Here is a 22,836-nt window from a genome sequence, read left to right as displayed (position 1 = left end):
GGCCTACTCTGTTTTTGAAAGAACTTATTTTGCAGACCAGTGTGTCAGAAGTAGGCCGGGGGCAATCATATCCAAGAAGTAAATGGAAAGAAACATTCTATGCTATTTTTTTTTTTTTTAGCCACAACTATTCCCTCGGGAAGTAGCATGCTTTGTGATAGAAAAAGAAAGTCTGGTGGTGAAATGGGCTGTGGATTCTCTCTGATATTACGTTCTGGGAAACCCATTGAAGCTGGACACTGATCGTGCCCCTTTGAGGTGGTTAATTGCAATGAAAGACACGAATCCCTGCCTTGTGCGCTGGTACCTGTCTCTCTAGTCATATGCCTTTCAAGTACAGCATAGAGCAGGAAAGGCTCACCAAAAGGTGTTTTTGTTTTGTTTTGTTTTGTTTTCCTGAGGGGCAGAGGGCATAGACAGCTGGCCTGGTTCCTCAGATGCCATCTTGAAGGGGAGAGTATACAAACTCCACACTGGGCATCATTATAGGGTTAATGAGCAGATGTGGGCTTGGGTGGCTCCACCCCACCACACCTGTGAGAGATGTCAGATATGGAGGGAGGAGCTCAAAATGGGGAAGCCCACCTCAGTTGAGGGCAGAACAGGGAGGAGAGCAGATCTTTTAGTCTTCAATTCGTGGAGATAGGGGTGATGGAAGATGGGAGCAACTTGGATGGCAACAGCCTGGTATTTCCACCCTGAAGGATGGGAGGGCCTTATTCATCTTTTGAGAGCACTATACTTCTGTATTTGCCTGCCAACTTAGTTGGGGGCCACAACTTGACAAGGGCTCCTGAAGAAAAAGAGCTTGATCACAGTTGTGGAAGAGTTCATTTGTGTTTAATTCTCTTTATTCATTGACAACCCTGGAAATGGTAAACTAGTTGGGGCTCTGCCAGAGGGCTGAGCCCCTTATGACTGGAACTGAGGTAGGAAAATACCTGGACGGAGTAGAGCAGAGGCGCAGGTGAATGCTGGGGCCCAGCCTGGGGCCTAGGGGGTGGACTGGAGCAGGAACTCTGATACTCCTTGGTATTCCTCTGAGTTGGAGGGAGAGTCTGGATGTCCATGCACATTGGGAAGGGTAGGCATTTGTTTCATAAAAGATGCACGATAGTAAGTGGATATTTTTGTGTTTGTGGAATTATGGTTCATGCTTGAAGCAGCTGGGAGGTAAACATGGTGATCAGTCTGTACCTGATAATGAAGCAAAGTGGGGCCGAAGAAGAGCATCTATTGACAGAAACCTAAATGTAATACTTAAAGAGAACAATATTTATCCCATATTTCATGAAATATCAGGAGACTTCAATGTAGACCCAGTTAAAAAAGACAGGGTGTTCTTCGATTAATCTGTAGTGTAGCTATAGAAGCCTACCTCTAAAGAATCTATTGGAGGCTTAATTCTTGATATAGTTCAATAAAGAAACAATGATCTGACTAAATCTGACCTGAAATCCTTCTGTGCTTGTATCTCTTGAGTCTGTGGCCTGATTTATATGTACAATGGAAACTTCAAATTGGAATCTGAACCGCTTGGTTCTGTACAGAGAAATTCTGGTTAGGCAGCTGAGGTAAACTTGGCTATCTGGTGTTACAGAAAGTGGTTGGTAGGGATCAAAAGCTACATGGGGCTCAACATTGGGAGGGAAAAATAATTAGCATAGAGACCTGATCTCTTGGGGTGTTGCATTGTAATGCAAATAACTGAGCCTTTGTTTTTAACTGTTGCTATTTGATTCTTCCACTGTTACTTAAATAATTGAACAGCTTGCAATTCCAAGTAATAAAGCGATGTAATGAGGATCGTGTTGCAAGTCTGATTTGTTAGTTCTATCCTCTAATATTGAAAAGTGAAGGGGAGATTTTCAAAGGTACCCAATTCCTCCTGACTTTTGATGGGAATTAGGCTTCCAACACCTAAAGTATTTTGTTTAACAGTTTAACAAAACATTCAACATGACATGCACGCGCTTAAAGACTGAAAAGGGCTGCTGTGATTTGCATTCCAATTCCGGTAAGATGACATGTCAGTGATACGAAATGTTCTGTGATTTGTCCAGACTTGTGATAATATTATGGCCATTTTAAAAATAGTTTTCAGTAAATTCATTCTCCAGTTGCTGCTGCTCATTGGAATTTTGCTTTAGAGTTTGGCTCTTACCAGCTCAACATTATTTAGACTAGGAACTTTATATATGTGCTGAGCTTCTGGATGAGGTCAAATGCAGGGCAGCGAGTCATTTTATGCTGTCTAGCCCTGTCAAATTGTCTGTCATGACTATAATACTGCCTTGGTTGCATAAGTAAGAAAGCTGAAAAGATATAAATGTCAAGATAGCCAAGTTCCCACGGAAGACTGGTTTAGAACTGGAGCTTGTATTAAAGCTCATGTTACTCACTGGCCTTGTTAAACCAGACAAGCCTTTATACCTGTCAAACGTATAAATAAAGTCTGCCGCTGCATTGTGCTGATGTAGTCCCTTGATAACGGCAATGTCTTGTCAGGTGTTTACTTCTCAAAAGGGGTTGGTGTGTGGGGGGGGGGGGGTAGCACTGTTCTGTAGTGGTGAATGTTTAAACAGCATGTTTATAAAGCCATGTGAAATTTGCTTTGCAACCTGAAAGAATGATTTATTTAGGTATTAAACAGTACAGAACTCACATCTCATCAATGCAACCATCACCTTTTATGCTTCTCAACTGAATAAATTTCACTTCAGCAGTAGCTGACATTTGTATTGTTTTCTTGCAAAAGTCTATACTGATTTGCACTGCTTGATAGACCCAAATTAATGTATTTTTATTCTTCTGATCATTCCCCATAATCTTTTATTTAAGCTGCATCTTTATTGAAGTAAATGTACTCGGCAGGGTTTAGTAAATTTAACATTCACTTTTATATTTTAGGAAGAGACCCAGACACTCCAGAAAAGGAGTTGAAATCCAAGTGGGGAGAACTGCTGGGATCTGATTATGAAGTCATGGTATGTTATCCTTCAATAAAGTACACTCATTTATGTTTCTTTAAATTACAGTGCTGTGATCTTAACTTTACAAGCTGTTCAGGGATTGGAACAGATCTGTAGAGTAGCGTTTGTTTTCCCTGAACATTCAAGGATGAAATATAGGGATGTTATAATTAACACATTTTTGTTCTGTTTATGTCTGTACTATTGCGTAAGTGTGAGTAATGTGTTTTTTTTCTTTTTAAATCAACCTCATTTTTAAATTTGTAACATATCAGCCACTTAAAATATTTGGCATTTTTATGATTGTTTTAATGATCTGTTTGTTTTATTTTACACTTAGAAAAGGCTCAGGATATGAGTTGTATGTTTCACAATGAATCTTAAATTTTTATGAGAAGAATGATTATCAGATGTATTTGGAGAAAAGGAAGTAGTTCAAGTTAGGGGTAACTTTGTGGTGCTAACTGCCCATTAGATTTTCCTTCACCTCTTATTAGAGAATTTTCAAGGAAGAGATTGATTACATGTCTAAATAAATATGAATCCTCACAGGGGGAATGACTAGATTTTTTTGCATTCATTACTGCTTTTTAAGACTCTGCTAACTGAGTGCGTTTTTAAATAAAACATTCAAGCCAACATCCTTTTCTGATGTCCTTAAAAAAACAAAACAAACAAAAAAAACCTGTTTATCTTTGCAATACATGTCCACTTGATTCAGAGACTTATTTTTACTGTTTGGCAGAACTATCACTCCAAATATCTTGTTGGAAGATTTAAAGTAGCGTTAAGAGGAGTCTTGAGGAGCTCCCTTCTCTGCAATCCATTAGTACTCCTTTAAAGTCCATATAAAACTGTGTTTTGATTCAGTAAATCTAGTTACTCACTCCAACTGCTAGATATCCCCATCCTTGCACTGCCAGAGCCTGACATTACTTTCTTTAGCACCATCCCATTTTCCAATATATGTATGGGATGTAAATCTGGTTCATGAAGCTCAGAGGGCCACATTTTCCTTCCATTGTAGCAAATGTGGTTGTGATGGTGAAAATGTCAAAATTTGGCCCATCTGAATAATAGAAGGTCATGGATGACCAGCACCTTTTTCAAAGTCTTTGTTTTTTTCCATTGCATATGCTGCTCCTCCATTTTGGAACACCTCATGTTACCATGACGCACAGTTGGGTTTGAGCCTGGTAACGCAAACCCTTACATAGTCCTTACTGCCACACATAGCTCCATTTAAATCAATAGGACTACTAAGAGTTTGAAGGATTGAGCTCTTTCTGATCACTTTATCAGCCACCAAGTCCTTCTGAGGTCAGGGGCTGATTACTGAGAGTGGGATTTAGATCCAGTCTCTGATTTTGATATCTTGTGGTGATAACTCTAAGACGCCAAACTGGACCAAGACGTGCAATAAAAATTAAAAAGCATAATTTTCTTGTCCCTTTATTTTCCTGTTGGCTGTTCTTATAATCAGTCCTCTGCTATAATTTAGCACTCTAATAAAGTTTGTGTACTAGTAGTATTTAATTGTCATGGTGTTCAATTTGTAGGTGGTTCATGTGGACGTGCCAATTACAGATGATGCTGAGCTCCAGAAATACTCAAAGGTATGGAATCTTATTTCATTTTCTCTTTTTGAGATGGGCATGAACCAAAACCTTAGAGATGAATACTTCTGAAATATGGGGGAGTTCAAGCATTGGCTCTAGCTCATCTCTAGGAGAAGTACTGCCACTTGCTGCCAATGCTGCTCATGTATACTGGGTCTGAATTCCTTCACATACCTTTTCTGAAAGAATTAAAACCCAAAACCAGAAAACCCCACATAGGAAAATAGGCCATGCAGAGTGTCCTAAATCTCCTCAGACTCTGTCGGGCAAGTGGGGAACATGACTTTCAAGAATCTAGGGCCCCTTACTTCTAAATCTGGGGGCTGCTGGCTTCAGTGCTTTAGCTGATGCCAGTTATTGGGATAGGAGTTGGAGAGAGGCAAGAGTGGCACCTTTGAATAATACCTGGAAACCAGTGCAGACTATGGAGCAGAGTGTCACACTGACTACAAAAAACTTTTTGTTAGGTAAGGTCCTAATGCTGTAAGAGATTTGCAAGCATGAATTCTTACTGCAGTTAATGTGACTCCATACAGTAGTATCAGAGCCTAAATGGGCATCTGTCTAGAAGCAGCAGGGGTACCAGCAAGACCACCAAGTTGTAAACTTGAGTGATAGAAGGCAGGCAAAGTTCCTGAATGAAGGGAACAGATATTATCTCTGCTATCCTTTTTTGTTTCTTCACAGCCTGCTAGCTTGTCTGGATTTGAGCCTCAGCTAGCCTGCTAAGAAAGTTTTCCTAATGGTCGCAGATATTTGCTATGTGGAGTTTTACTAGAGAGGAATATGGTATTAAGGTTGTCCCTAGGGAAATGGTCAGCTCAAAATCAATGAAATTCCTTGTGGAAATATGGATACAAGTGATAGCAACTATTTGCCAAAGATACTTCAGAGAGATGTTCCCTGCCCCAAAGACTGATACAAATGTCATCAATAAATGAGATGACTGATTGATTGTATGGTTAGGTTTTATTGGCTTCCTCTAAAATAGTGATTGTGATCCTGTGACAGATGTAGCAATTTCCTGCAATATCCTTGAAAGACTCTATTAAGTTTATGTACTATTGTGGGCTGGAATTGTATGTCATCTCTCTAGGGGGAGAGATGTGACTGACATAAAACCTGGAAGTTCAAAAGACTGTACTGAAAATATGTAAGACAAGTATGGACTTCTGGGACAATAAGTGTTAAGTGCATTTTCTGGGGAATACCTCAGGAGCGGTTAATGCAAATTCTCCAGCTCTGGTTATGTAAAAACCTAGAGTTGTGAAGCTATGCCCTGAGACAAGGGTCTTGTCTGCTGATTACCTGTTACAGAATGCCAATACCAAAGGGCCAAGCTGTATAAAGAAATAGCAGATGTGCCCAGCCTGGATTTTGGTTCTGGATGCAAGATAGATATGAACTAGTACCCGGGGGAAACCCAGTGGTTGCTTTTGAAGGACTAAAACCTATCAGAGCTCTAGGCTGGAGTTGGGTGTGACCTCCCATAAATTTTTTTAGCATATGTGTAAGAACTTTTATTGTTTTTTTTTAATGTTTTCTCTGTAATGCTTTTACCTTATGAATAAATGTGGTCACTTAGAAGTTGTATGGTAACTTACTACTTTGGGCAGTAAACTGTCCGTAGCCCTCGGAGAGAAAGCAAAGCACAGACACTAGCCTTTTTAGGCAATTTGGCTTGCTGGGCATATCACAGTGGAAGGCAAGGAGCTATGTAGCCTTAAAATCCCTGATCAGGAGGGAGGGGGACATGGGTCTCTGCCTAAGAGAGGTGATGACTGGGAGCTGTAAGCCTAAAGAGCGTGTCCTTGATTTAACCATGGAGGGGGAATACAGGTGCCTTTACCTTGAAGCTGTCACAAGTAGGATCTCCCTCTTTGGACATGCCTTTAGTGGAGAGTAACCCCTTTTAGACAGAGGATAGATGTCAGGTGCTATTTTTAGGGGCAGTCCTATACATCCACCTCTCCTCTATTTTGGTTTTGTGGTTTTTTCAGTTTATCACTGTGGTGATTATTATTGAGAAGAAGATAGTGATGTATGTTTTTCCAGAAGACAGACTGTGCAAGGAAAAAACAGCAATCTAATTGAATAGAAAAATTAGCAAAATTTGTGTGATGCAACACTAGTTATGTCAGAGTCAGGATTTAAACATGCTAATGTGCAGCTAGTTTAATTCGAATCGGTCAGTTATTGAAAGTTTTAAATGCATTTGTTACAGATAGAAATACATGTTTGTAAACATAGCCACTGCTTTATATTTTGGCAGCTATTGCCTCTCCACACTTTGAGATTAGGGGTTGAACTTGATACATTTGATGGACATCACTACATATCTTCAATTTCTCCAGATGGTCCAATTGCTACGCTTGGCCTACTGCAACTGGAGGATGAACTTCTAGAGGTAAAGTCCACAGAACTAGAAATGAAGGGTTGTTCTTTCTGCTCAGCCTCTTTAAAAATATACTTTTATGACATTTTAGGCTGGCTAATGCATGTGCACAGTAGTACCTTTTTAAACAATCAATGGGTAGGAAGAGCATGGGGTTAGGAGTCAAAAAAGCTGGGTTCTGTACTATTCTGGCTGTGCCACAGGCTTCCTCTAAGATTAGGGACAAGTCAGTAAATTGCTTTGTGCCTTAGTCTTGCCATTGGTAAATGGGGAAATAATACTGCTCTATCTTGCCAAGGGTCTTGTCAGGTTTATGTAATTATTTGTGAAGTGCTCAGATACTAAGGAGATGAGCGCAATGATGATGTTTGTATTAGGCATACCTTTTATCTATTGTACCTGAATTCAGTCTTTGGCCTTGTCTGCGCTAAAGGGAAAAGTCGATCTAAGCTATGCAATTTGAGTTATGTGAATAGTGTAACTCAAATCGATGTAGCTTAGATCTACTTACCACGGGGTCCACAGTATTTAGCGTTGATGGGAGACGCTTTCCCGTCGATTCCCCTTACTTCTCGATCCGGTGGAGTACAGGAGTCGACGGAGAGTGATCAGCGGTCGATTTAGTGGGTCTTCACTAGGGGTGAGAGTAATATACTTCTTAAATTGAGCTTTACTGGACATTTTGAATCTGAACCTGCTCCTAGAGGCAGCAAAGGACAAAGCTCCACTGACTTCAATGAAAAAAGGATCAGGGCCTTTGCTAGATTAGTTCATCTTAGGTCCAGGGCTCAAGTGGCCTGGTTCTGGTCATTATTAACCCTTTAGCACCAAAAACACCTACTTGTATCACTGAGAACTAGTGCATGTCCTTTTATTATTGCTTAACAGAGGAAATCTGGATTTCCACATGACGGGGTTAATGGAATGTTGAAAGTGTTATTTAAATATCTTGGCCATTAAACAAAAATTTGAATACTAAAAGCAAAAAAACAATGCCGCCGCTCTGGAAAAATTTTATTGTATAAATAATAAAGAAAAATTGTTTCAATTTATACAAGTCCACAAGTGTGTCCAGCACTAGTGAATTTTATAATTTTTAAACACTCCTCTCCCCCCCCCCCCAACCTCCTTCTGTAGCTTAAAAAACAACTGAAACAAAACTGTGCTCTAAGGCTAAAACTATATATGCCAAGTTTCAGCCTAGAGCATGTTTTTACAGCCAAGCTATAAATCCTCTTAAGTAGGGGCTTGTAATGGAAATTATGGCAGCCCTTAACTAAAGCAAACAGCATTACACAGGTGCTGATATAACAACTGGAGATAGTTTGGATTAATAATTAATGAGGGAGATGCATTTTTAAATGTATAGCAAGTTTAAACATTTATAAAGGTCTATTTGATGCATGATGATAGGTGGTATAGTACTTCAAAAAAAAATTTTTAAAAAATCCTATTTTAACAGATTTTCTTATGTTGTTTTCATGGTGTCCGTTGCCTCCTTGTCACTCTCCCGATCCTAAAACCTATTCTAAAACCTCCATTACTGTCATTCGATGGAATGGCTAGTATGAAGTGATCAGTGGATGGGGCATCTGGCACCCTTCCTACTTAGAGATTGATCTCCAGCAGCTATAAGAGAGCAGAGAGGGAGTCCCCAAGTCCACTGGTGGACATAGAGTAGCCCTTGTCCATCAATCACAGAACGCTGAAAGATGATAACTTCCCACCACACTAGCACTCCAAATGCATTTTAAAAAAACAACAACTTTGTACCAATATTTCTGTTTAAATAATTAATGGTTTAGTCTAATAGCTCAGCAGTCACTGCAATGCTGGATTACAGTTCCTGGAGCTCGCTGAAAACATCTGCCATTTTAGAGGGCAGGAAAACAAGAATTCCAGTTCATAACAAATGTCAAGGTTTCGACTTGCGGTTTCGTTCTGATGTGGAACAAAAACGAGGCCTTTCTCGTGTGTTTTTGCCGAACAGCACCATAGAGTTAAGCGATGCCTATGCTTACAGCAGCATGTAAAGTACAGGCGTTATACATGTAGCTCCATACAGCTGAGGAAGGCAATGGGGAAAGGCTCTAGCAGCAGGACTCTACACTGCTAAAAATGCCAGTGCAGATGCGGGAGGTTCTGCTTAGGCGTGTAAAGAGCCACATAGGGTATATACCCTGGAGGTTCAGGCATGTAGAGCACACTATTCACCTAAGCAGTGCCTCCTGTCTACATTGTTACTTACTACACTGCCTACTGCTACACTGCGTTGGTTGGCCATGCAGCATCTGTACTCCGTACGCTGCTGTAATGTAGTCATATCTCCAGGGTCTGTGTGTCTCTCCCCTGTTGAAATTGTTCCGCTTCATATAAATAATCGTTAGGCTGAGATAGACATTGATTCCATTGCCTCATAGTTAGGACATTCATCTGGGATAGGGGAGCCTCAGGTTCGAGTCCCTGTTCTGAATCAGGTAGAGTACGGACTTGAACCTGGGACTCTTCCGTGTCCCAGCTGAGTCACTGGGCCACTGACTATTCTGAGGCATGTCTGTCTGTCTCTCTTGAGCTGAGAAACCTTTGTGGTTAAAGTTTTGTTGAAACAGAGATGCTTCTGTGACAAGCTTCTGTTTCGTAAATCAGCATTTCCCAACAAAAAATATTTTATGGGAAAATTCCTGACAACCTCTGCTGACTGTATAACTCTAGATCAGTGGTTCTCAAATTGGGTCGGGACCCCAAAGTGGGTTATGACTCTGTTTTAATGGGGTCAATAGGGCTAGCGTTAGACTTGTCAAGGCCAAAGCCGAAGCCCGAGGGCTTCAGCCCTGGGTGGCAGGGCTCAGGTTACAGGCCCTCCACCTGGGTCTGAAGCTCTTAAGCTTCAGCTTTGCCCCTCTCCACCACCACCCCGGTTTTAAAAACCCTGCTCTAGATTATCTCTTCAATTGTGTTACAAAGTTGAGAGGAAAATGGTAAGTTCTTAAACAGCATAATCCATATTTAAACTATATAAACACAAAGCAAAGGAGGAAGAATTGAGCTTATCTGAGGAAAAGTGATGACCCTGGAAGATAGGTATATGATATGGTATGGGGCATGTTATCTTAATCAAACCAACCTGAATCACATTCACAGGGATGGAGATACAGGAAATGACATTGGGCAGATCTTGACTTCAGTAGACGTATGCATTACTTGGTAGATGTAGAATCAGGTTTTTTTTGTCAGGCTATTGACACTTGGTGAAATTCTGCATTCTTTGTGTATGTAATATTTTTACAATATGACCAAGTGTAAAACCTAGATACCTTCTTTATGTGTGAACACTACCAACTGTTCAGATGAGAGAGGGTGGAAAACTCTTTGTATTTATGTTTGTTTAAAAAGGGGGGGAGGGGAAGAGGATTATTGCAGTAAGCCACTTTGAAGGGAATATTATTTTACATAACCACCATCTGTGGTTGTAAAAATCATTAGTGATTGCCTTGCGGTCTTCTGTTATCACTGAGCAGCTAAAGTTATGGGATGATAAGACATAACTTGTCAGGACTTTCTGCTGAATTGCTTATTGTAATTGCTTTTTCTTTTTATTGTGTAAAACATTTGTGTATATTCTCTCAAGGATCTAGCTCATTTCATTCATTTGACGATATTTTTAAAGCCTGCAACAGTTGTTGAAGTTTGGACTTGGTGCATTTGATTTAGAACTGCTCAAAATCTTCCAAATTTTGAATTTTTGGTGACATATTTCCTCAAACTCAGTTTTTTGATGCCAGCACACCAATTGCCTCCCCAGAATGTTTTGGGATTTCCTTTACTTTATCTTCAGCATGAATGTGAATTTGAGGATCATTTGGTGATTTATGTGAAGATTCAAGCTCCTAGAGGGCATGTGCCTAGGTCACCAAAACTATCATCATCATTGATCCTAACTGGTATCCTTGTTGGCAGACTTGGCAGAGAAACCATGGATTGACTGGGACATGGAGAATGAATAACACTCTCAACCTAGCCCATGTAGAATGTAATTCAGGCACATGGGTGGGACAGTGGGCAGGAGTTTGCATTGCCTTTGCCAGTGGGATGCCTGTTGATGAAAAGAGCACTTCAGTCATGTGGGCTGTCAAGCCAGCAGTTTGTACAGGCACTGAAAAGTGCTTAATAAATAAAACGTTCTGACATTAGGACTAATTTCTAAAAGCACTTTAAACTAGAGTCAAGTACTGCTGAAATCAGTTTTCCTGTCTGTGCACTGTGAGAGGCTGGGAATGACTTACCTGGAAGGAACCCAGAAAGAATGACTACCATGGTGAAGAGACTAAGACCAAAATGCCTGCTGTAGGAGGTGTTGGGCCTAGAAACCCAGAGGGCAGGAAATGAATGAAGGGAAGCTGATTAAAATGGAAAACGTGGATCACCACTATGTAATAACAGTAAAGTCACCAGAATCCAGAGATGGAATAACAGTCTTAGAATAATTTATGTATATTTTAGGGGGTACATTAACTAAACCACTCAAGCTTCACTGGAATCCCTCAGTGAAATTAGACCTTTATATACAGTTGGGGAGGACAATTATTGCATATAGTGTAATGGTTTAAAGTAAATGAGAGAATATTTTTATTGTGACAGGTTTCAGAGTAGCAGCCGTGTTAGTCTGTATTCGCAAAAAGAAAAGGAGTACTTGTGGCACCTTAGAGACTAACAAATTTATTAGAGCATAAGCTTTCGTGAGCTACAGCTCACTTCATCGGATGCACACCAAATGCATCCGATGAAGTGAGCTGTAGCTCACGAAAGCTTATGCTCTAATAAATTTGTTAGTCTCTAAGGTGCCACAAGTACTCCTTTTATTTTTATTGTAGAACCGGATCAATATCCTTTTAAATATCTGAATGGTGGTGCATGTTTTCTCTTTTCTGCCTAGGTAAATGGAGTTCAGCTTTATGGAAAATCCCGCCGTGAGGCAGTTTCTTTTCTGAAAGAAGTGCCGCCTCCGTTCACTCTGGTTTGTTGTCGGCGTCTGTTTGATGATGGCGGCGAATCCTTTGTGGATGAGCTCAGCACCATCGAGGTTTCGTCTCCGGAGCCAAAGGTAGCGATAAGAGATTGTGTAGCTCAGTTGGACAGAAGTTCACTAACTTTCTAAAGACAGTTGGCTTTCTTCTTGTTTGCTTCAACCAATTTCAGCTCTTTAAAAACATCTGAAATCCATTTGCAGGGGTATGTACACCAGCTCTTTGTACCCAACTGTCTTGTAAAATGGTTTTTACATCTCATCACTGTTTCACAGCGAAATGCCAAGCAGGTTAAAAGACGTGAGAAACCAGCTCAGTAAGAGGGATTTACTTTGTACTTGCGTAGGGTCATCACTTCTAATCTTTAACAAAAGCTCATTGTATTATTTCCTGAGGGTTATCCGGGTGCTTGGTGCTGTTGGAAACATGAAAGGTAACATCTGCTTCCTGTCTGATGTTTCCAGTCCCAGTAAGATAAACAACGCAGCTCTGATATCATACTACAACCAGATGATAGGATCCAGGACTGATTGTTTGATTTGTCAGAAGCTGTTGATTTGTTCAAATCGCTTTGCTATGTCCGATGTCATTCGTGGTTTTTCAAATACCTCTCAGAATCCTTTTCTTTCTTCTTCCTTGCATTAATCCCATCAAATGGTGTCTGCTCTGTGAGTTCTCTCCCTCCAAGGTGTTCTGTTCAGTGCCATATGCTTAGGGCCCTACCAAATTCACGGTTGTGAAAAACTCATCATGGACTGTGAAATTTGGCCTCCCCCGTGAAATCTGTATAGTATTGGATAAAAGTTCACAAAAGACCAGATTTCATGGGGGAGACTAGCATTTCTCAAACTGGGGGCCCCAACCCAAAAGGGAGTTGCTGGAGGGTCACAAGGCTATTGTAGGGGGGTCACAGTTTTGCCACCTTTACTTCTGTGCTGCCTTCAGAGCTGGGCAGTTGGAAGGTGGCAGATGCTGGCCGCCCAGCTCTGAAGGCAGTGCCACAGGCAGCAACAGTGCAGAAGTGAAGGTGGCCATACCATATCATGCCACCTTCATTTCTGCACTGCTGCTGGCAGCGGCGATGCCTTCAGAGCTGGGGTCCCAGCCAGCAGCCGCAGAACTTTCTGCAGCCAGGGGAGGTTCCTGCAAGTGGGTCTGAACCAGCCTTGGGAAGGACACCTTCAGGAGAAGAGGAAGTCCTGTCCCTCACCAACCCGGCCAGGACCAGCAGCTGGAGCATGGCTTATGGTAGGAGCCCTCAGCCAGGGTGCCCCAGCCCCTGCCCCTCCCTGGCTCCGGGTCCTGCACTCAGGGATTAAAGGGGTCTTTGGGCTGGCTGTGTGGGTGTGTGACCATGGAAACCTGCCCCCAACCATGGCGCTCTGGGTGGTCGCCCACCCATAAGGCTAGCCCTGCCCCCCCCCCCCCCAAAGTGTTCTCCGGCCACCCAGCTCTGAAAACAGTGCTGCCATCACCAGCAATAGTGCAGAAGTAAGGGTGGCAAGACTGCGATCCCGGCCCCCTCCCCACAATAGCCTTGTGACACCTTCCCCCCCCCCCCATTGGCCCCCTTATGGGTTGTGGACCCCACTGTTACAACACTGTGAAATTTAAATATCTGTAACAGTGACATTTTATTATTTTTTAAAATCCTATGACTGTGAAATTGACCAAAACTGACTGAATTTGGTAGAGCCCTACATATGCTCTATCACATCACATGCTAACATGTCTTCCTTTATGCTATCCTACCACTTCTTAGACTGGCCTCTCTTTTTCATGCAGTCTTGGTATATTGGAGTCTCTTACTTACAGTTTTCAGGACTGTGGTTTACACGCTCACGTCATTTGAGCCTGTAATCTTTTTTTTTTGCATTTAGGAGTATTACTCTGAGCATTTCTCACCTGGTCTCTCCTTGCTTACTCCACTCATCTATCTCCAAATTCATATTTCTGTGCAACATCATTTGCTTATGTTTCTTCTTTGTTACCCAACAGTCAGCACCGTACTTGAAAACTGGATGGACCGCAGTTTTACAAGCTTCCCCTTTTATACTTACTTATATCTTTCTTTCACACCTTACACCACTTATCTCTCTGCTTTTGAGCCAAGCATTTATTATCCTCACTCTCTAATTTAATCCTCTATTTTCTCAGGTTCTGGATAATTGAAACTTTGCATTTTCAGTATTGACTGTGTGTCTTTTTTTTAAAGGATAATTCTACAGTGTTCATATCATTGAAATTACATACCATATTCTCTTAACTCTGCTTAATTTGAGCCCGTCTCTCCAATACATCTCTCCATTTATCAAGATCCTCTTGTAGAATATTTTTCTTCTCACTGAATAGAATGATATAATCTGCAAACAACATGCACCAAGGTACCTCCTTCTGTATGTTTCTTGTGGGGATATCCAGGACGAGGTTAAACAAGAAAGGGCTCAATGCTGATCCCTGACACACTCCTACCTTTACCCATAGTTTGTCAGTTTCACCACTAGAAGTTCTGAGTATTGACCTTGCATCTACATGGTTTGAACAAGCCACACATACAGTTCTGATACCATTGTCTTCCTTATACACCACCATATGACTTTCCTACGGCTCTCAACATCTTATTAAAGTATGAACACGAAATCGGGTAGGAAGTTTGGAGCATTGTGGCATTTTTGCTTTTACTTACATAAACACAAGGTGCCAAAGTAGCTTTTGGTAGTGGATGTCCCAAACTCATTAACTCATTGAGAGTAGGACTTGGCTTTAATTAGTGTAGTAGTGACAGAATAGCCCAAGTCTTTGGGTGGGTTGAAATGAAATGATAGTCTGGAATTTAAATAGAACACCGTGAATCTGCATGTGAAAGTTGCATTTCATTAAACAATAACACATCTAACTGATTTAGTGACATTTTCTCTTTAAGGCTAAAGCACAAAGTGTTCAACAGAGACCCAGGAACACTTAAAATTGTTGTCATTTATGCTTGACTAGAAGGTGCCTGGATTTTGAGTGATGCTTTGACTTTTTCATGTTCCTTGGCTATGACAGTATTTTAGGTAATGTGTTTTCATTGAAAGATATTTCATGTTCACAACTTTAATGTGGTTAACTCGGGTAGGTCACTAAAAACTTCATTGTACTATAAATACAAGGTATATAAATCACTGAGCTAGCATGCTGACTATGTACATCACATACATCATTCTTCAGCTTAATAGGTGAGCAGGAGCTTTGAATTGTACTAAATCTAAGCCTTGTTCCCATTAGCTGATTACTTCCATCTTGCAAATCAAGATTTTATACAAAACTGGGAAAACAGGAGGCGTAGCAGTTATTTTCATGGTAGAAGCCTTAAAAATCCCAAATTAAGTGTTGAATCTTCTAACATTTTTCCACTATAAAATGTATTTACTCCTGGTTGCCCCTTCTCCCTGATCTAGATTCCGCTTGGTAGGATGGCCTTCCTAGGAGGACAGTTTGGCCAGCGCTATGGATATTTTGTTCAATAGTGGCGGCACAAAGAGGAGCCATGTGCGATTTACGAATGGTCCCTTCTATTGCTGTAGAACTCCTTCTTCTTCCTTACTACTTGACTTTGCCTTTTACTGAACATTTTTTATCCATATGACACCAGTTAAGTGCATTTGCCAACAATTGATATGGATTGAATGACCCAAAGACGCTCTTGCTCCTTAAATCCACCTCCCCAGTATTTGTACTTCCTTCTGATCCAGGGAGCAAGAAGCCATGTCTGGGATTATAGCTTCTTTATCCCTTTGTGATACCTGCATGCTTATACAATGAACTGAAATAAAATGATTTGCTATGTTAATAATGGAAGGTCCTCAAGTTTCCTAATGACAGTTTCCATTCAGACTTCGAAGAGATCATGCTACTTGCCTGTAGGCTTCCTTTTTTTCTTTTACATTTGCGATATTGTTTCCCTCTACAACAAATGATGCAATAGCAGTAAACTTTGTATTCTGTATTTTATCTTGGACAAGGGATGATTTTTTTTAAACTTTTTGAAATACACTTGTGAAGTCGGTTATTTTTCAGAGGGATTTCTGTTTCTCTCTTCCAGAGTTCAAATGTTAAAGCAAAAAGGGGGGGGGGGAGTTTTTCCAAAGTCATGTACTCACATAGTTGCAATTTGGGATTGATTAAGGTTCTAATACTTAAAATTTTCAGGACCTTCTGTCTTTTCATGGGCTTTCCGTTATGTGGTGGTTAAATCCTTGTGTTGAGAAATTTATTTTTCCTTTTATGCATCTAATGGGATGGCCGAAGTCCATTGAAGTGTAAAAGGTTAGTGCCATTGGTATAATTAGAAATAATCCTTAACGTTATACAATTACATCTCAGTATTTGTGTGCAGTGTTTGGCACTGATGGATGTGTTTAGCTTTGCTGTTGGGAGTAGTCATAATGGGACTTTCTGTGGTAAATGCATAAGTGTTTGCAAGATCAGGACCTTAGTCTGGATGGAATTAGAGAAAAAGGATATGTAATATTTCAGATGAGGTCCATCTTGGATGAACCATTAATGTAGCAGGAATATTGAATGAATAAACATCCATCCAGAACCAAAAATAGGGATAGTATTTGTAGCAGATATTTTATGTTTCAGATGAAACCAGAAGTAGACCTTCATCCTGAAGAGGAAGGAGATGGTGAACTAGCATTATGGTCTCCTGACGTGGAAGTTATTGAACTAGAAAAAGACTATAAAGGTTTAGGATTCAGCATTTTAGATTATCAGGTATGCTTTTCCTTGTACTGTATGTATCAATAAATACTGAAAATACCTCTGATCTTCTCTTTCCCCTTGTACTGTGCCTCAACATTTCCTGTAAATATTATGATGATTTGATAATGTATTTATAAAATACTACAGTGACACGCCACTTGGACTTTGAAATTTGGGAGAATTATTTGTTACTTTGAGGCCAAATTTTTCTCTGTTACATTGGACCAACTATGTAAAGTATACTGTAGAACATTGTTTTAAGCCAGACTAATTACTGGATATAATAAAGTGCAGTTAATCATACTCTAACGCCTAACTTTGTGTTTAAAGGCTATGGGTTCTCTGAATCACTGGAAATTACTTCATAAATAATTGAGTAGGGAGAAAGCATTTAGTATCACAACATTTTTTTGCTATTTGTTAAATGTTTGTCAAGTTCCTCCCTCCCTCTTTCAGTTAAAAATACATTTGTGATCAGTCTGTTAGTACAGTGCTTTGCACAGGGGCTCCTAGATGTCACAATAATACAAATAAATAACCATTGGTTCTTTAGGGCCTGATCCAAAGGCCGTTAAAATCAATGGGAAGACTCCTGTTGTGATCGATAGCCTTTGGATCAGACCCTTACAGCACAACTATTCATTTTCCAACTTAAGGGCCATTGATACCAAGTTTCACCACAATTGACTTCCATGGTGAGGTTATAAAGCCAGAGGTGACAAATGGGGTCAGCATGTGAAACCCAATTTAACTCCTCTGCTACTAAAGCAATAAATTGCTTTAATTTAATGTGTTGCATAAGAATAGGGTATAGATATTAAATAATGTTGTCTCTTGACTGCTTTAAATTTTTAGACCAACATACATGGGGCACAGAATTTTTTCATTATTTTTCTTAATTAAGAGGAGCTGAATCATAGAATCATAGAATCATAGAATATCAGGGTTGGAAGGGACCCCAGAAGGTCATCTAGTCCAACCCCCTGCTCAAAGCAGGACCAAGTCCCAGTTAAATCATCCCAGCCAGGGCTTTGTCAAGCCTGACCTTAAAAACCTCTAAGGAAGGAGATTCTACCACCTCCCTAGGTAACGCATTCCAGTGTTTCACCACCCTCTTAGTGAAAAAGTTTTTCCTAATATCCAATCTAAACCTCCCCCATTGCAACTTGAGACCATTACTCCTCGTTCTGTCATCTGCTACCATTGAGAACAGTCTAGAGCCATCCTCTTTGAAACCCCCTTTCAGGTAGTTGAAAGCAGCTATCAAATCCCCCCTCATTCTTCTCTTCTGCAGACTAAACAATCCCAGCTCCCTCAGCCTCTCCTCATAAGTCATGTGCTCTAGACCCCTAATCATTTTTGTTGCCCTTCGCTGTACTCTTTCCAATTTATCCACATCCTTCCTGTAGTGTGGGGCCCAAAACTGGACACAGTACTCCAGATGAGGCCTCACCAGTGTCGAATAGAGGGGAACGATCACGTCCCTCGATCTGCTCGCTATGCCCCTACTTATACATCCCAAAATGCCATTGGCCTTCTTGGCAACAAGGGCACACTGCTGACTCATATCCAGCTTCTCGTCCACTGTCACCCCTAGGTCCTTTTCCGCAGAACTGCTGCCGAGCCATTCGGTCCCTAGTCTGTAGCGGTGCATTGGATTCTTCCATCCTAAGTGCAGGACCCTGCATTTATCCTTATTGAACCTCATTAGATTTCTTTTGGCCCAATCCTCCAATTTGTCTAGGTCCTTCTGTATCCTATCCCTCCCCTCCAGCGTATCTACCACTCCTCCCAGTTTAGTATCATCCGCAAATTTGCTGAGAGTGCAATCCACACCATCCTCCAGGTCATTTATGAAGATATTGAACAAAACGGGCCCCAGGACCGACCCCTGGGGCACTCCACTTGACACCGGCTGCCAACTAGACATGGAGCCATTGATCACTACCCGTTGAGCCCGACAATCTAGCCAGCTTTCTACCCACCTTATAGTGCATTCATCCAGCCCATACTTCCTTAACTTGCTGACAAGAATGCTGTGGGAGACCGTGTCAAAAGCTTTGCTAAAGTCAAGAAACAATACATCCACTGCTTTCCCTTCATCCACAGAACCAGTAATCTCATCATAAAAGGCGATTAGATTAGTCAGGCATGACCTTCCCTTGGTGAATCCATGCTGACTGTTCCTGATCACTTTCCTCTCCTCTAAGTGCTTCAGGATTGATTCTTTGAGGACCTGCTCCATGATTTTTCCAGGGACTGAGGTGAGGCTGACCGGCTTGTAGTTCCCAGGATCCTCCTTCTTCCCTTTTTTAAAGATGGGCACTACATTAGCCTTTTTCCAGTCATCCGGGACTTCCCCCGTTCGCCACGAGTTTTCAAAGATAATGGCCAAGGGCTCTGCAATCACAGCCGCCAATTCCTTCAGCACTCTCGGATGCAATTCGTCCGGCCCCATGGACTTGTGCACGTCCAGCTTTTCTAAATAGTCCCTAACCACCTCTATCTCTACAGAGGGCTGGCCATCTCTTCCCCGTTTTGTGTTGCCCAGCACAGCAGTCTGGGAGCTGACCTTGTTAGTGAAAACAGAGGCAAAAAAAGCATTGAGTACATTAGCTTTTTCCACATCCTCTGTCACTAGCTTGCCTCCCTCATTCAGTAAGGGGCCCACACTTTCCTTGGCTTTCTTCTTGTTGCCAACATACCTGAAGAAACCCTTCTTGTTACTCTTGACATCTCTTGCTAGCTGCAGCTCCAGGTGCGATTTGGCCCTCCTGATATCTTTCCTACATGCCCGAGCAATATTTTTATACTCTTCCCTGGTCATATGTCCAACCTTCCACTTCTTGTAAGCTTCTTTTTTATGTTTAAGATCCGCTAGGATTTCACCATTAAGCCAAGCTGGTCGCCTGCCATATTTACTATTCTTTCGACTCATCGGGATGGTTTGTCCCTGTAACCTCAACAGGGATTCCTTGAAATACAGCCAGCTCTCCTGGACTCCCTTCCCTTTCATGTTAGTCCCCCAGGGGATCCTGGCCATCTGTTCCCTGAGGGAGTCAAAGTCTGCTTTCCTGAAGTCCAGGGTCCGTATCCTGCTGCTTACCTTTCTTCCCTGCGTCAGGATCCTGAACTCAACCAACTCATGGTCACTGCCTCCCAGATTCCCATCCACTTTTGCTTCCCCCACTAATTCTACCCGGTTTGTGAGCAGCAGGTCAAGAAAAGCGCTCCCCCTAGTTGGCTCCCCTAGCACTTGCACCAGGAAATTGTCCCCTACGCTTTCCAAAAACTTCCTGGATTGTCTATGCACCGCTGTATTGCTCTCCCAGCAGATATCAGGAAAATTAAAGTCACCCATGAGAATCAGGGCATGCGATCTAGTAGCTTCCGTGAGTTGCCGGAAGAAAGCCTCATCCACCTCATCCCCCTGGTCCGGTGGTCTATAGCAGACTCCCACCATGACATCACTCTTGTTGCACACACTTCTAAACTTAATCCAGAGACACTCAGGTTTTTCCACAGTTTCGTACCGGAGCTCTGAGCAGTCATACTGCTCCCTTACATACAGTGCTACTCCCCCACCTTTTCTGCCCTGCCTGTCCTTCCTGAACAGTTTATAACCATCCATGACTGTACTCCAGTCATGTGAGTTATCCCACCAAGTCTCCGTTATTCCAATCACGTCATAATTCCTTGACATCACCAGGACCTCCAGTTCTCCCTGCTTGTTTCCAAGGCTTTGTGCATTTGTATATAAGCACTTGAGATAACCTGTTGATCGCCCCTCATTCCCAGTATGAGGCAGGAGCCCTCCCCTCACAGACCTTCCTGCCTGTGCTTCCTCCCGGTATCCCGCTTTCCCACTTACCTCAGGGCTTTGGTCTCCTTCCCCCGGTGAACCTAGTTTAAAGCCCTCCTCACTAGGTTAGCCAGCCTGCTGGCAAAGATGTTCTTCCCTCTCTTCGTAAGATGGAGCCCGTCTCTGCCCAGCACTCCTCCTTCATGGAACACCATCCCATGGTCAAAGAATCCAAAGCCTTCTCTCCGACACCACCTGCGTAGCCATTCGTTGACCTCCACGATTCGACGGTCCCTTCCCAGGCCTTTTCCTTCCACAGGGAGGATGGACGAGAACACCACTTGCGCCTCCAACTCCTTTATCCTTCTTCCCAGAGCCACGTAGTCCGCAGTGATCCGCTCAAGGTCATTCTTGGCAGTATCATTGGTGCCCACGTGGAGAAGCAGGAAGGGGTAGCGATCCGAGGGCTTGATGAGTCTCGGCAGTCTCTCCGTCACATCACGAATCTTAGCCCCTGGCAAGCAGCAGACTTCTCGGTTTTCCCGGTCAGGGCGGCAGATAGATGACTCAGTCCCCCGGAGGAGAGAGTCCCCGACCACCACCACCCGCCTTCTCCTCTTGGGAGTGGTGGTCGTGGAACCCCCAACCTCAGGACATCGCATCTCATGCCTCCCAACCAGCGGAGTCTCCTTCCGCTTTCTCCCCCCAGACATATCATCTGGTCCACTCTCCGCATTGGTACCTGTGGAGAGAACATGAAAGCGGTTAGTTACCTGTGTCTGTGTTACTGGAACCCGGACATTCCGCTTACCTCTTCTGGAGGTCACATGTTGCCAAGCTTCTTCACTGGCCTCTTGGCTCCTCTGTGCAACCTGCTCTACATCTTTAGAGCTTTGTGCCCCTAGAAGGCTATCCTGAGTTTGGTCCAGAAAATCCTCAGTCTCTCGTATACAACGCAGGGTCGTTACCTGTTGCTCCAGACCTTCAATCTTCTCTTCCAATATGGAGACCAGCTTGCACTTTGTACAGACAAAGTCGCTTCTGTCCTGTGGAAGAAAGACAAACATGGCACATCCAGTGCAGGTCACAACAGCTGAACCCCCCCCTTCCATATCACCTACCTACTATGAGCTTCCTCAGAGACGTTGGCAAGATGTAAGCCTCACTGGGCTCACTCCAGGCGAACTCCCAGGCAAACTCCTGCTGTGAGCTGCTCTGCTGTCCCCGCTGCTCCGCTGCTCCGCTGCCGCTCAGCTGGTTCGCGAGGCTCTGGCTATTTTTAAACAGCCAGGCTTCCCTGACGCAAACACACAGACACCCTAATGCCCGCCCCCTGCAGGCTAGCAGCCAATCAGACACTCACTCAGGCTCCCTCCCAGCAAACACACGCTCGGATACTTCCTCAGCAAGCAAACACACACACTCGGATACTTACCAGTCCCAGGCAAACTCCTGCTGTGAGCTGCTCTGCTGTCCCCGCTGCTCCGCTGGTTCGCTGCCGCTCAGCTGGTTCGCGAGGCTCTGGCCTCAGACCTCAATAATAGCTTAAACCAAATTAGTCTTAAAAACAATATTTTTTATGTTTTAAAAAAAAAGTTGTGGAACAGATTACATAGACATGATCCTAATGCTCCTTAGTTTTATTTCAAAGATCAGAGTTTTCTCTATTATTAAACTTTATATTTGGTCCTATCACAGAGAGATTAAAAGCCAAAGTCTCTGCTGGTGTAATTGGGTAAAATTCCATTGAATCTGTGCCGATTTACATTAGTAAAGAATTTGGCCCTAAATAAAGATATAGAAAATATCAGAATTTTGAGGTTAGGATGACGTATCTAATGTTATCCGTCAGTGTGATATTTTAAAACCTCTAAGCACCATACTTATAAGAATTAAAATTGCTGGATTGCTTTTCATAATAACATAGAAATCTGAGCGCTGCCTAAACATTGTGGTTGAAGGAAAAAAATGTAGTCTATCATTGCACATAAATGTCAAGTGATATAAAAATCAATTATATTTTATACAATAAGACATGAATCAGGAACAGATTAAAATAAAAATACAAATACTTGGAGTATTATGCATAACCTTTAATTCCATATTTTGCCAGTGTGATTTAAGATTACGTAAGTAGATCCTATTAGTCATTTTTGCTAATACAGGTAGTGTTACAGTGCCAGCTTTTTGGTAGTTCCTGGGACTCTACAAAGCAGCAATACACTGATTTGCTTTTAAGTTCTCATATAATCAGAATTAATGAAGGCTTTAATAA

General features: G+C 42.2%; 1 protein-coding gene across 8 annotated transcripts in view; it reads left to right on the top strand.

Annotated features, from left to right (window-relative positions):
• Positions 1-22,836, top strand: part of PATJ (PATJ crumbs cell polarity complex component) — a 222,934-nt gene that overhangs the window by 34,951 nt on the left and 165,147 nt on the right. For all 8 annotated transcript variants that reach the window (XM_043520335.1, XM_038412962.2, XM_038412966.2 and 5 more), the window contains 5 exons: positions 2,911-2,987; positions 4,532-4,588; positions 6,864-6,998; positions 11,920-12,087; positions 16,640-16,771. In XM_043520335.1, coding sequence (XP_043376270.1) covers positions 2,911-2,987; positions 4,532-4,588; positions 6,864-6,998; positions 11,920-12,087; positions 16,640-16,771 — 569 coding nt within the window. The remainder of the gene's footprint in view (positions 1-2,910; positions 2,988-4,531; positions 4,589-6,863; positions 6,999-11,919; positions 12,088-16,639; positions 16,772-22,836) is intronic.

The sequence above is a fragment of the Dermochelys coriacea genome, chromosome 8 (assembly GCF_009764565.3).
Source record: "Dermochelys coriacea isolate rDerCor1 chromosome 8, rDerCor1.pri.v4, whole genome shotgun sequence".
Classification (NCBI taxonomy): Eukaryota; Metazoa; Chordata; order Testudines; family Dermochelyidae; genus Dermochelys; species Dermochelys coriacea.
Note: the sequence above shows the minus strand (reverse complement) of the source record. Positions and strands in the feature narration are given on the sequence as shown.